This window comes from Microcaecilia unicolor, chromosome 1 (assembly GCF_901765095.1).
Source record: "Microcaecilia unicolor chromosome 1, aMicUni1.1, whole genome shotgun sequence".
Classification (NCBI taxonomy): Eukaryota; Metazoa; Chordata; class Amphibia; order Gymnophiona; family Siphonopidae; genus Microcaecilia; species Microcaecilia unicolor.
The window spans coordinates 706,913,129-706,926,841 of NC_044031.1; the positions used below are offsets into that span (position 1 = coordinate 706,913,129).

The 13,713-nt window shown below is 44.1% G+C and overlaps 1 protein-coding gene across 1 annotated transcript in view; it reads left to right on the top strand.

Annotated features, from left to right (window-relative positions):
• The window catches only part of RFX7 (regulatory factor X7), a 133,170-nt gene that overhangs the window by 21,388 nt on the left and 98,069 nt on the right, over positions 1 to 13,713 (top strand). Inside the window, exon 3 of the mRNA XM_030191678.1 lies at positions 3,149 to 3,271. Coding sequence (XP_030047538.1) covers positions 3,149 to 3,271 — 123 coding nt within the window. The remainder of the gene's footprint in view (positions 1 to 3,148; positions 3,272 to 13,713) is intronic.

Consider the following 13,713-nt stretch of genomic DNA (forward strand, 5'->3'; position numbering starts at 1 on the left):
TTTTGCCTTCAAGAGACAAAAGAAAACCAGTGAGGTGAATCCAAGGAGGATGACAAAAAAGTCTTTATTGGAATAACTTTACAACAACCCTTCAATGCAATCTTCTTCTCTTTGCCTTCCCTATCAACGCTTTGCATTTGATTTGCCATTCCTTATACTGTTTCTTATTATTTTCAATTGGATCCTTCCATTGTCTTATTTTGCAAACAGTGGAGCATCTCACACAGCAGCTGAAGATAGACATTAAACAGAACTGATAGGGCAGTGTATGTATATCCATATGTCTCCTCAGTCTCCCAAGAACCTTTGCATTAAATGTCAACACAGATTTTCAAGACATAATATGGGGACCATGTATTCAAAAATGAAATTATTTTTTGTGGAGGGGAGAGGAGGAATTCACATGAGCATCGTCATTATACTGCAAGTAGGTGGTGGTGTGCAGATGGAGGCCTTGAAACTGGTTGATATTCTTGTGGTGTTTATTGCATTTGTATCCCACATTTTCCCACCGTATGGCAGGTTCAATGTGGCTTACATATTGCTAAAAAGGCGGTTACAAAATTTAGATTATTAGAAGTCTAGTACATAATACAGAAGTACAATAAACGCTTAGGTTGATATATTAACATAATGTGAGAGAGTTTAATATTATTGTTTTCCATTTCTGAACATTTCTGTATGTTGGTGTGGGATTAGGCAGATCCAGCGGGGAAAGACTTCTTGAAAAGATGTGTGTTTGGGTTTTTTCTGAATTGTAGGTAGTTTTCTGTGAGTTTCAGGTCTTTGGGTAGTGAGTTTCAAAGTTATGTGCCTATAAAGGAGAGGCTGGTGGCATGTGAAGATTTGTATTTTATACCTTTGCAATTGGGGTAGTGAAGGGTTAGGTAGGTTCTTGCTGTTCTCGTCACGTTTCTTAATGGTTGATCGATAAGTTCCGTCATGTACTCTGGTGCAAGTCCGTAGATGTTTCTGTGGACTATTGTGCATATTTTGAATGTTATGCGAGCGTTAATAGGAAGCCAGTGTAAGCTACTTAGGAAGGGTTTTGCGCTTTCGAAGCGTGTTTTTCTGAAGATGAGTCTGGCAGTCGTGTTTTGTGCTGTCTGTAGTTTTCTTATGATTTGATCTTTGCAGCCTACATAAATACTATTACAGTAGTCTACGTGGGCTAGCACCATGGTTTGGATCATGTTGCGGAATGAATCCCTGGGGAAGTAAGATTTTATACGTTTGAGCTTCCATATAGTGTGGAACATTTTCTTGGTTGTGTTCTTAGCTTGGCTTTCTAGCGTTAGGTTGTGGTCAATTGTTATTCCTAAGATTTTCAAGTGGTCTGAGATTGGGAGGGATGAACCCTGTGCGTTAATTGCCGAGGGGGGAACATTATTGTATTGAATGCCGATGCCTAGGATTCCATGATGATCATGCTGTTTATTATTTCCTTGGTGATTTCTGTGGGGTGCTGTTTGAAGGGAATATAGATGGTGATGTCATTTGCGTAGAGAAATGGATTGAGACCTTGTTTGGATTGAGATTTAGCCAGTGGTGTCATTATTAGGTTGAATAATATAGGTGAGAGTGATGATCCTTGTGGTACTCCACAGTCCGCTTTCCAAGGTGGAGATATATCTGAGTTTGATTTGACTTGGTATGTTCTGGATGTCAGAAATACCTTGATCCAGTAGAGTACTTTTCCTGTAATTCCTATCTTGTCGAGGATTCTCAGTAGTACTTGGTGGTCGACCATATCGAATGTGCTTGATAGGTCAAATAGGAGTTGGAGGATGTTTTTACCCCTTGCTATTTCCTGCTTGAACCTGGTCAGGAGTGTTTAGTATTGTTTCTGTACTGTGCTGAGGTCTGAAGCCAGATTGAGATTCGTGCAGTATGTTGAAATCAGTGAAGTATTCTGTTAGTTGTTTGGCGACTATGCCTTCTGTCAATGTGGTTATTAGGGGTATGGATGCTATCAGTCTATAATTCGAGATGTCTTCTACTATTTTTTTGGTGTATTTTGGGATGGGAGTTAGTAGGATATTTCCTGTGGGAATAGGCCTCATTTGAATAGATAATTAAGGTGGTCTGTGAGTTCTGTGACATATTGATTAGGGGGGTTTATTAATGTGATAAGTCATTTTGATGTGTTCCATAAAGTGCCAATTACAGAGAATTACCAGATTGCTGACCTCCAGAGTTAGCAAGGTTATGTTAATTTTTAAAAAAGATATCTTATATGCCTGTATGGCAACCTTGATTGGCACGTTGGTCACTTGTGTTGCAAGTGCTGAACTAATTGTTAATCTAGAATTCTTGCTCTGCCTCACACCTGTTTGCATGATATGGACATTCAGGAGTGTGAGTATAGTGGGAGGTGAATGCATGATATGCATCAAACACCCTAAAACAGTTTTAACATCATAGCATAATATATGCCAAGTTGCTCTGCCTATATTACTTCAGCTTAAGTGATAACCTTTGTTTGCTCCTGCCATTAGCCTCTACCTGTCAGATCTAGGGTGGACCACCCATATTTAAATGTTACTTTCTGATATACAGTCTTGTGTTCAAGGTGAATTTGGCCAGTTCTGGAGAGTATATCTAAATTGTCCTACCAGCTGGTAAAGGCAGCATATCACCTCCCCTCCCCCAGTTTTTAAAAACATTCAAAAAACCTACCACTGCTGCATTCTGGTCAATCATTCTGCCTCTTCCAGGGATTTTAATGCAACTGAATTGCCTCTCAGTGCAGGTGGGATTCATCAATATCTTTTGGACTGCTGCATTTCCATATTTGAAAACAAACACATAGCTCCCCCTTTTCTGGCCATTCTTTTGTATTTGTGTCCAGTATGCTAGATTTTTTTTTTTTGTTAGGGCTATAGCTTATTACTATCACTGCTGCTATACTATATCAGACATGTACCACTCTCTCATTTAATGATCTCAGGTTCTTGCAGATTTGTTTTTAATGTCAAAAACTGCCATTGTATTTTATTGAATCCTCCTAAATATTTGTCTGACATATTCCATCATTCTCTTCTTCCAAAGAATATAATTCCAGTTTAAGATTCTGTGCGTTAGATTTATGTTGCAGCTGTGCATAAGAAACAAATACTATTCTAAAAAAAAACAATTTTTTTTCTAGTGATCAAAGCTCCTTGTCATCCAGTCGTTCACAGCAGATGCATGCATTTTCTTGGATTCGAAACACCCTGGAAGAACATCCAGAGACTTCACTCCCGAAACAAGAAGTGTATGATGAGTACAAGTGAGTGCTGTGTTTAGATTACTCTTTACATTGTATGTCTAAATATGTTCTATATGATATCAAAATAACTGAAACAATATGCTTATTTATAAATAACTCTAATCATAATTATTTGATATGTGTTTAGTGCTCAGTGGATCAAATATACTGAAAGGTTTTCCCTTTTGAGGATAACGTAATAATCGAGACACTAGCTCAAGATGGCAAAAAATGTCTATACAAGTTTATTTTATAAAGAAATGAAGGCGCCTATTTTTTTTATAAAACACTAGTTTTGGTGGCCAACTATATGCCTTCAATTTAGCATTTTTGGCATGTGCTAAATGCTAAGACGCCCATTATACTCCTATGGGTGTCTTAGCGTTGAGTGCACACTAATGTTTAGTGCGTGCTAAAAATGCTAACGTGCCTTTGTAAAAGACCACCCCTTAAATCACAATCACTTAAACAAGTCCTATAACTGGTGTAAATAACCACACCTACATTTAGTAAAAAGTGTGTAAATTATATCATTCTATAATCCATGACTGTCCTGGTTTACAGTGCCCACACTCTGATCAAATTTAACATATGTGGTCTTCAGTTTAGCCTCCATGCAGAGCGGATGCGAGTGAACTTTGCTGTACAATCCTCATTCTTTACCCTCTCAATTGGAGCCGCTGCAGAGGTGTACTTACATTGAGGAGCTGCCAGAGACTGGAGGAGACCGCCAGAAATAGCGATATGCCAAGGATTTTGAAGGGCAGGGGCACCCCTTTGATTAAGGAGGTATACAGTGGTGGAAATAAGTATTTGATCCCTTGCTGATTTTGTAAGTTTGCCCACTGACAAAGACATGAGCAGCCCATAATTGAAGGGTAGGTTATTGGTAACAGTGAGAGATAGCACATCACAAATTAAATCCGGAAAATCACATTGTGGAAAGTATATGAATTTATTTGCATTCTGCAGAGGGAAATAAGTATTTAATCCCTCTGGCAAACAAGACCTAATACTTGGTGGCAAAACCCTTGTTGGCAAGCACAGCGGTCAGACGTCTTCTGTAGTTGATGATGAGGTTTGCACACATGTCAGGAGGAATTTTGGTCCACTCCTCTTTGCAGATCATCTCTAAATCATTAAGAGTTCTGGGCTGTCGCTTGGCAACTCGCAGCTTCAGCTCCCTCCATAAGTTTTCAATGGGATTAAGGTCTGGTGACTGGCTAGGCCACTCCATGACCCTAATGTGCTTCTTCCTGAGCCACTCCTTTGTTGCCTTGGCTGTATGTTTTGGGTCATTGTCGTGCTGGAAGACCCAGCCACGACCCATTTTTAAGGCCCTGGCGGAGGGAAGGAGGTTGTCACTCAGAATTGTACGGTACATGGCCCCATCCATTCTCCCATTGATGCGGTGAAGTAGTCCTGTGCCCTTAGCAGAGAAACACCCCCAAAACATAACATTTCCACCTCCATGCTTGACAGTGGGGACGGTGTTCTTTGGGTCATAGGCAGCATTTCTCTTCCTCCAAACACGGCGAGTTGAGTTCATGCCAAAGAGCTCAATTTTTGTCTCATCTGACCACAGCACCTTCTCCCAATCACTCTCGGCATCATCCAGGTGTTCACTGGCAAACTTCAGACGGGCCGTCACATGTGCCTTCCGGAGCAGGGGGACCTTGCGGGCACTGCAGGATTGCAATCCATTATGTCGTAATGTGTTACCAATGGTTTTCGTGGTGACAGTGGTCCCAGCTGCCTTGAGATCATTGACAAGTTCCCCCCTTGTAGTTGTAGGCTGATTTCTAACCTTCCTCATGATCAAGGATACCCCACGAGGTGAGATTTTGCGTGGAGCCCCAGATCTTTGTCGATTGACAGTCATTTTGTACTTCTTCCATTTTCTTACTATGGCACCAACAGTTGTCTCCTTCTCGCCCAGCGTCTTACTGATGGTTTTGTAGCCCATTCCAGCCTTGTGCAGGTGTATGATCTTGTCCCTGACATCCTTAGACAGCTCCTTGCTCTTGGCCATTTTGTAGAGGTTAGAGTCTGACTGATTCACTGAGTCTGTGGACAGGTGTCTTTCATACAGGTGACCATTGCCGACAGCTGTCTGTCATGCAGGTAACGAGTTGATTTGGAGCATCTACCTGGTCTGTAGGGGCCAGATCTCTTACTGGTTGGTGGGGGATCAAATACTTATTTCCCTCTGCAGAATGCAAATAAATTCATATACTTTCCACAATGTGATTTTCCGGATTTAATTTGTGATGTGCTATCTCTCACTGTTACCAATAACCTACCCTTCAATTATGGGCTGCTCATGTCTTTGTCAGTGGGCAAACTTACAAAATCAGCAAGGGATCAAATACTTATTTCCACCACTGTATGTCAGTAAGGCCCCGAAGCCAGGTGCTGTCCGAGGAGGGAGCCCAACCAGAAATGGGGTGACAGCGGGTAGTAGCACCCAACCTACTCCCCTGAGGAAAGTGGCTGATGACGCATTTACAATCGTGCTGGCAGAGTTGTAGTTAGCTAGAAATAGCAGAGATGGTGGTGAGCAAGTTGGAGGGCAAATTGGGGGTGGTGGTGGAGTGCATGGACTGCTTGGAAGGCAAAATGCACGAGATGGAAGTGACCCAGGAGCATGGCGAGGAAATGTTGGGAACACATACCTAATCATTACATATGTTAAACGATAAGGTAGAGGACTTGGAAAATAGGCATCGCCGGTCCAATCTTAGGATCTATGGTATTCCGGAGGGCACGGAGGTCGGGAAGCCCATGGAATTTATGCAGAAAGTATTGAGATCCTGCTTTCCGGACTTGTTTGCCCAACCCCAATTTGAAATTGATAGAGCCACACTGAGAGCTGCAACCCAGGCCATCTATCTCCATGGGCTTTCATAGCTAAACGTTTGCGGTATGCGGAGGTGGCGTACGTGAAGTATGGCTCAACAGATCAAATTGTGTAAATTTGAGAATTGGGAGAGTAAAGTATTCCCAGATCTTAGTCTGGAGACTGTGCGCAGAAGAAAAGAACTATGGACTTATAAACAGGCGCTGGTGGCACGTGGAATACAGGCAGGAGTGTGGCATCCTGCCAAATTAATAATTTTTCAGGATGGCAAGAAACATTTTTTTGAATCTACCAAAGATATAGAAAGCTTTATTAAATCACTGGACTATACCCACAAGCAGAATAAAGTGCCCCCTCCCCCGGAGGAGGCCCAGATTTGAACAAAGGACAATTTTCTGATAAACCACCAGTGAAAAAGAATAAACACCAGGGCCTGGTAACATGGAAGAAAAAGAAAACTACACTGCTAGTTCAGAAGGCCAAAGTGATGATGCTTCAGAAAAGATCCCTTCCGTCACAATCTGGAGCGGGAACTGGAGATGCCAGAGGAGACTTGGAGACATCCGGAGATTAATGTGGACCTTGCTAACAATGAGACTGCCCATAGTGACTCCGGTGGTGACGGGCCCATGATGGCGGAGACTCAGACAGCACAAGGAATCTTTTAATCCATGACAGCTGATCTGGAGGTGGAGGCCAACCTAAAGTGTTCAGTTTGACGCCTTGTGTTCTTGGTTACAGGACTTCATTGAGAGACAGGATATGTAAATAGATCTGAAACTTTGGGGATGGGGAAAGATTTTAAGAAGTGAGTAAAGGGTAGGTGTGAATGCAGCGGTCTTGATTTAAAGAATGTATTATTGGAGAGTGTTTGTGGGGTGGGGAGGGAGGAGGGGAAGGACCAGGGTGGTGGTGGAGGGGTGGGGGATTACCCTCTTGAGGGGAGGGGGTATAAGGGGGGAATATGGGTGGAGCAGCATATGCATACGGGGGGGTATGGTGGAGAATTTTAGATGGAGATACCTAATGAAGGGAGGTGGTGAGAAAATTGAATGAAGGAATTGTCTGACTCTGATGAACAGTTATGACTATAGAGGGAGTTAGTGTCAACCTGGAAATTTGGGGGAGTAAACCACCCTATTAAGAGAGAGCAGATATTGAAGCACTTGAAAGACTTAAAGGTGGATGTTGCACTTCTTCAGGAATTGAATATCTTAGGGGCTATAAAAAGGCTTTGGGCAGGGGAAGCAATAGGATTTTACACAGCCTGAGTATAAACCCCCTCAACAAATAGAATGACACACTGGGATACAAGAAGAGAGTTTATTAGCATCTCACCAAAGGCAGTACAGGCAATTAGGCATTCATATCTGGAACATGGTGGAACAGCGCTTCACGACACACAGCAGGTGCAGTCTGTCCTCTCTCTTCAGCCTTCTGCTCCGATACCCTTGCAGACTGCCCTTTTTATACCCTGCTGGCTCTATTCATGCCTATGGACCCTAACTTTCTCAGCAGAACTCTTTGGCCTTTATCAGTTGATAAGAATGACTTCACATTTCCCCCAGGCCTTCCTCCAGCCCCCCTTTGGATGTTCTCATCCTACTTGCACCTGACCTACTGCCAGGGCTGTGGAGTCGGTACAAAAATCCTTCGACTCCGACCCCTCAGTTTATGGTACCTCTGACTCTGACTCCGACTCCTCAGTTTTTAATATGTATTTTTTTTTGCATGTTGACTGAAAGAGTGCAGCATGCAAGGCTGCATGTTAATGTTTGGGTTTAAAATCTATGTCATTGTGACTTTTTATTTTATTTATTAAAGAAACTATAAATATTCATTAATCCTAAAGTTTAAACAAAAAAACACACAAAAAAACCAAGGTTATGTTTATTGTTATTTTATCAAGTATAAAGTCATCATAGCATTAGCAAGTATAAAAATCTGGAACAACCACATCCTTTGGAAATTCTAGAACAACATCCTTTGGAAATTAGAACAAAATCAAAGTTAACCTACATAAACCAAAAACATTTGGAAAACCTAAAACAACTTATATATTATTTAAACTTGGCATATATAGCTGTAGAATAGCTGTTAAACACAATCCAAAATTAACTAATATATTGTTCTTAGAAACAGAATTGCTTCTGCCAGATCCTCCTTCATAGAAGCCCTTAAATCTGATTTGATTATTTTCAGTGCTAAAAACAGTTTTTCAACACTGACTTGGGTGGGTGGCATTGCTGTTACGGTTTTAGCTGCATCACTGACAATCTCTGGATAAACAATGATGGCTTGTTCTATAGTCGGTTTTGATGAGCGGTCAAACTTTTCCACTTCTTTTAATCCTTTAAAAAAACTCTTGCATGAATTTCTTTATATGGACATTTACAGGTTGCTTTTCCATGCTTAACCGACATCGCTTTGCTTTTGAAGCTTCCATTTTGTCCAAATAGGCTTGAAAATTCTCTTCTTCATTTGAAGAGGATGAACCTGAGTTACCATTACCACCAGTATTTATAGCTTTAGCTTCATCCAGTGGTTTATGAGTTTCAGGTAGCAACCCTTTCATGTGAACTGCTATGTCATAGAGTGCCTGTTTTCCTGTAGCAATTTGGTCACTGCTCAACAAAATTCGGCTCATTGGATCAACATAAATAGCAGCTAAGAGAATTTGATTATCCAGCAAGAGCTCCTCTCTTTTCCTCATTGAAGATACAATGCCATCAGCAATTAACCCCCCACTTTTGTTAAGGTTATATATCAAGCCCTTCCATTCCAAGAAGAATTTACCTGGTGTTAAATCTTCATATTGCAGCTTCTTGGTAACAGCAAAAGGGTAAGAAAGTAGCCTTTCTAATTCTGTAACTTGAGCCCACTGGTTTTCTTTTAATGAAACATTTACATTGTCCAGTTCTTCAAGAAAGTCTTTTAGTTCAAGCAAACGCTTTATCATCAAGTAAGTGCTTCCCCAGCGCGTTGCTTGATCCAAAATGGCTCCTTTTCCAGCACGTCTCTTCAGAATAGCATCTGTTTTAGGGATCCTGGCTGCAACACCTACTTGCCTCAACTTGCTAATTAGTGTAGCTGCATGACGATCCTTCAATCCATCTCTTATTGCTAGTTGCAGAGTATGAACAGCACAACGCATATGTTGAATGGTAATAAGCTTAGATGCTTCTTCAGCAATATCATCCAAACTTTTACAGCTTTCTTGAATTGCAGAACTGTCATCTTCTGATATTTGTATGCTGCTTTCTTCATCAACTTCCTTCATTTTTTCAATTGTGCTTAACATATTTGAAGCATTATCAGTTACAATACATAGAATGTGTTCCTTTTTAATTTTAAAATCTTCTAAAACACCTTCCACTAACTTCTGCAGATACTCACTGGTATGATGTGCCTGAGTGTCCTTTACTCCTAATGCCCGGGTTATTGATTTTTTTGTTTTCATCAGCAAATCTAACATTAATTGCAAAATAATTGACTCTGTGACGTGTGCATGCATCCATTTTAATAAAGACAAAACGTCCCTTCAGACTTTTTCTTAGTTCTTCCTTCTTACATTTGGCCTCTTCAAGTATAAGTTTCCTTATACTTTCTCGTTCCAGAGAAACTCCAAGCTTTTTAGCCATTTCTCCATTTAAGCCTAAAAAGGCTGGTTGTGAAAAAAAAGATAGTGGTATACTATTCTTTACTGCCATTTCAATGATGTGGTTTTTGAATTTTTCTGGTGTCATTGTTATAGTAACTTTGTCAGCTGTAAAAAATCTTGATAGTTGTGTCTGGCCTCCAGTATTCTGATCTTTTATTGACCCTGAAGTAGATGGAATGTTTTCATTGCTATCTTTCTCATTCACAGCTTCTAACACTTTAGGATGGAAACGCTGCAAGTGTCTTTTTAAATTTGATGCTCTTGTAGGTGCATTTTTTTCATAACCACTGAAACTGCTAATTTTTGCATCACATGCTTTTTCACCATCATCATCTTCTATAATACACTAGCCGTTAAGCCCGTTAAAACGGGCGCATATTGGAATGTTTTTTTTTCCCAAGGCCCCCCTCCCGTTGCAGCTGCAAGGCCCCCTGCCATCCTCCTTCCCTGCCAGCTCCAAGGCCCCCTCTGTCCCTCCATCCCAGCTCCAAGGCTCCAGTCCTCCCCCCTTCCCAGCTGCAAGGCCCCCTGCCCGCCCTCCCTCCCTCCCAGTTCCAAGGCCCCAGGCCCTCCCCCCCAGCTCCCAAGGCCCCCTTCCCTCCCTCCCAGTTCCAAGGCCCCCTGCTCTCCCTCACAACTGTAAGGGGCCCCATTCCCTCACAACTGTAAGGGCCCCCCTGCCCTCCCTCCCAGTTCCAAGGCCCCCTGCCCCCCCCCCCGTGCCTTCTTCCCGGCCAGCTGGAAGGCCCCCTTCAGTCCAGCCCTCCCAGCTCCAAGGCCCCCCTCCTTCTGAGACCTCCCATGTCCCCTCCCCCCCAAGGTAGACGCTACCGACCCCCCACCCCGGAGTCGCCCCCGCCCCGGGCCCTCTCTTTTTTATTCAACTTACAGCAGCGCCAAAACAGCAGCAAGCAACAGCTCCCGTTGGCCTTCCTTCACTGCCTGTGCCTCGCCCTCGTGTGACGTCACGTTGGCGAGGGCGGGGCACAGGCAGGGAAGGAAGGCCGACGGGAGCTGAAGCTGAGCTCCTTGCTGCTGTTTCGGCGCTGCTGTAAGTTGAATAACGAAGAGAGGGCCCGGGCCGGGTGAAGGGGGGGTGGTAGCGACTCCGGGGGGGGGGGGGGGGGGCGGTAGCGGCTACCTTGGGGGGGGGGGGAGCGGTAGCGACGTCAGCGGTTCCCTCCCTCCCCTTCCGCGCAGTTTCCCTCTCTGTCCCCGCCCCCTCTCCCCGTCATCACGTCTTGACGCGGGGGCAGGACAGAGAGGGAAGTCTCTACTGCGCATTTGCAGGTGAGTCGGTCACTTGCCATTTATAGGTTTGATTGACATACATAATGTTTCCCATCTGTTGATATTGTAAAGTGTTCATAAACAGCAGACTTTGTCATGTTTCCTGACATTCTTTTTGCCATTGTGAATTGTGTGCCACTTCCACTAAAATATAAAGCTCTTCTTGCAGAGAGAGAGGAAGTTGGGTGGCGTCTCTCTGCTGCCTTATCTGTGTGTGCTGAATGATCTTCTCTTGGAGCTTAAGTTCACTGTGGGGTCAGAGAGGAGGTGCTCTACAGCAGGTCAGTAAATGCAAAGGGAGACTGAGCAGAGGGAAGCTCTCCAGCAAAATAGTTCAGCTGGACTTCACACTAGTGAAACAACTAGGTACTAAGCTTTATTCACAGCAGAGAAGTACTTTATTCAAATGTATGAGGAGTCGGTACATTTTTGCTGACTCCAACTCCAACTCAATGTACCCAAAATTGCTGCCAACTCCGACTCCACAGCCCTGCCTACTGCTATCTTCCACTAGCCAAAATATCTTTGCTCATGACTTCTTGCAGGTGCCAGTCCCACCATTGTTGATAGAGCAGATTCCCCCTCCCTCTATCTGCCCTCAGTTGCTTTCTTCAGCATTTGCTGCAGTGAAATGTATCTGTGTCAGAGATGATCTTTGATTTTTAGAGGCCTAGCTCTTAGCCTGAACCCTTGGCCTGTATTTCACTGAGAGCAAGTGACAGCATATTTCTACAGAATTCCAGACTCTGCACTGCCGGTAATGCTAGAAAAGTGGCTTAGAGAAGAATTTGCACTGTCGGACAGTTCGGGGACCTTCTGTTTAGAGCAAGCCCATAGAATCGGAAGGAGACAAGATGGAGGGACAAGACCGCGTGTGGTGATGGTAAAAGTGCACAATTTTGTGCCTAAAATGGAAATTCTAAATGGCGCCCGAACGAAATGGAACAATCTATCATACGAGGGAGCACCGATAAAAATATTCCAGGACTATTCCCTACAATTACAAGAAAAACACAAGTTATTTAGCTCGGTTTGTAAACAGCTGTTACGTTCCTCACCTGGTTCCAGGCCTGCGCGGCCGAGTTGCCGGCGAGGTGCGGTCCGCCAGAGATAGCCGGCTATCTTGGTGGTGTTTCTCCAGGATAGGTCGGCCATCTTGGGATGGGCATCGCAGCTTATGGCGGCCATCTTGGGGTTGGCCGGCTGCAAGAAGGAAGCCCATTTTTGGGCGTTGTGCTTCTCTGATGGGGGCAGCGATCTTGGATCAGCTGCACATGCTTGAGACTGATTCCTACACTATTTAAAGCCCTGCCTCCAGTCCTTCGTTGCTTCGGCCTCAATTGTCTCGGAGGTCCACGCCGGAGTTCTGTTCACCGGCTTTCCTCAGTTCCTGTATTCCTGTGTACCAGACCTCGGCTTGTTTTTCTGACCACAATTGTTTGCTGCCTGCCTAGACCTTGGACTGATTTGACTATTCTTTGCCCTACGGATTACTTGGATATTGGACTGTGTCTGCTTCCCTGCCAGCCTGGTCAGCGGTTGTGCAACCTTGCCGGTTCCAGAAGTCATGGTGGCCGCCTGCACCTGGGGGCTCAACTCCCAGGGAACGGTGGTTGCTTCCCAGGTGAAGCTAGGGGTTGTCTGGCTGCCTGACCGAGTGTGGTGCCACTCCATCTCCGCCGTGCTCAGTCGGGGCACAAGGGCTCACATTCACCAGGTCATAACAACAGCTGACAGAGGCCCAGAAAAAATTTAGGCTGATATACCCAGCGATCTTGAAGGTCCAACATGGGGGAAGCTGGAAGATATTTATGACACCAGGAGAGACCCAATCTTATTTGAGAGAACAGAGAATGAACCAAGATGGCCTTAACTGAACAGCCTGGGCCTAATTTTGAAATGGTGGTGACCTCAGCAGAGATTGAAGCACTGCAAGACTTTGAGGCCAATAAAGAACAGTTTCAGAGAGGACATACAACCTATTAATCAAAACTAACAACCCGCATTTGCTGCTGAAGATGTATAAGGTACAGGGGAAGGACTGTATGGGGAATGTGTGAGACTGAATGGAACTGTTTGAGAGAAAACAGGGAAGCAGATGAGAGGTGGGAGGGAAGCGAGCGTTAGATCACCTGGGCGAAGCGGGGGAGGAATCTGTAATCACAAGATCTCTAAGCTCCTACTAAAGGTAGTGGGAACTTTAGGGGAGTACAAGTGGGACAGAGGGGGAGAGAAGGGGAAGGAGGGAGGGAGGGACGGAGGAGGGGGGCAGAAGGAGGTTGGAGGGGACGACAACGGGAGGTTCACAGGAGCTTTATGGATAGACATAGGGAACAGGTTCACAAATCACTGATCAGCGTAATGCATTTATTAGGCAAGGAAGAACGAGAGAAACCCGGGGGCAGGGCTGGGCGTCTGGAACCCAACCATAGCGAATTATAGCACTAGGATGTCACACGCGAGACACAAAAGAGAATGGCCAAGGTAAATAGATTTGTATCTTGGAATGTAGGGGGCATAGCCATTCCAATAAAAAGGGCAAAAATATTAAAAGCTCTGCAGAGGCATAAAGCGGATGTGGCATGCTTGCAGGAGACTAGATTTACAGAGGAGGAGCACCTGAAATTAAAAAGAGCATGGGTGGGGGAGGTG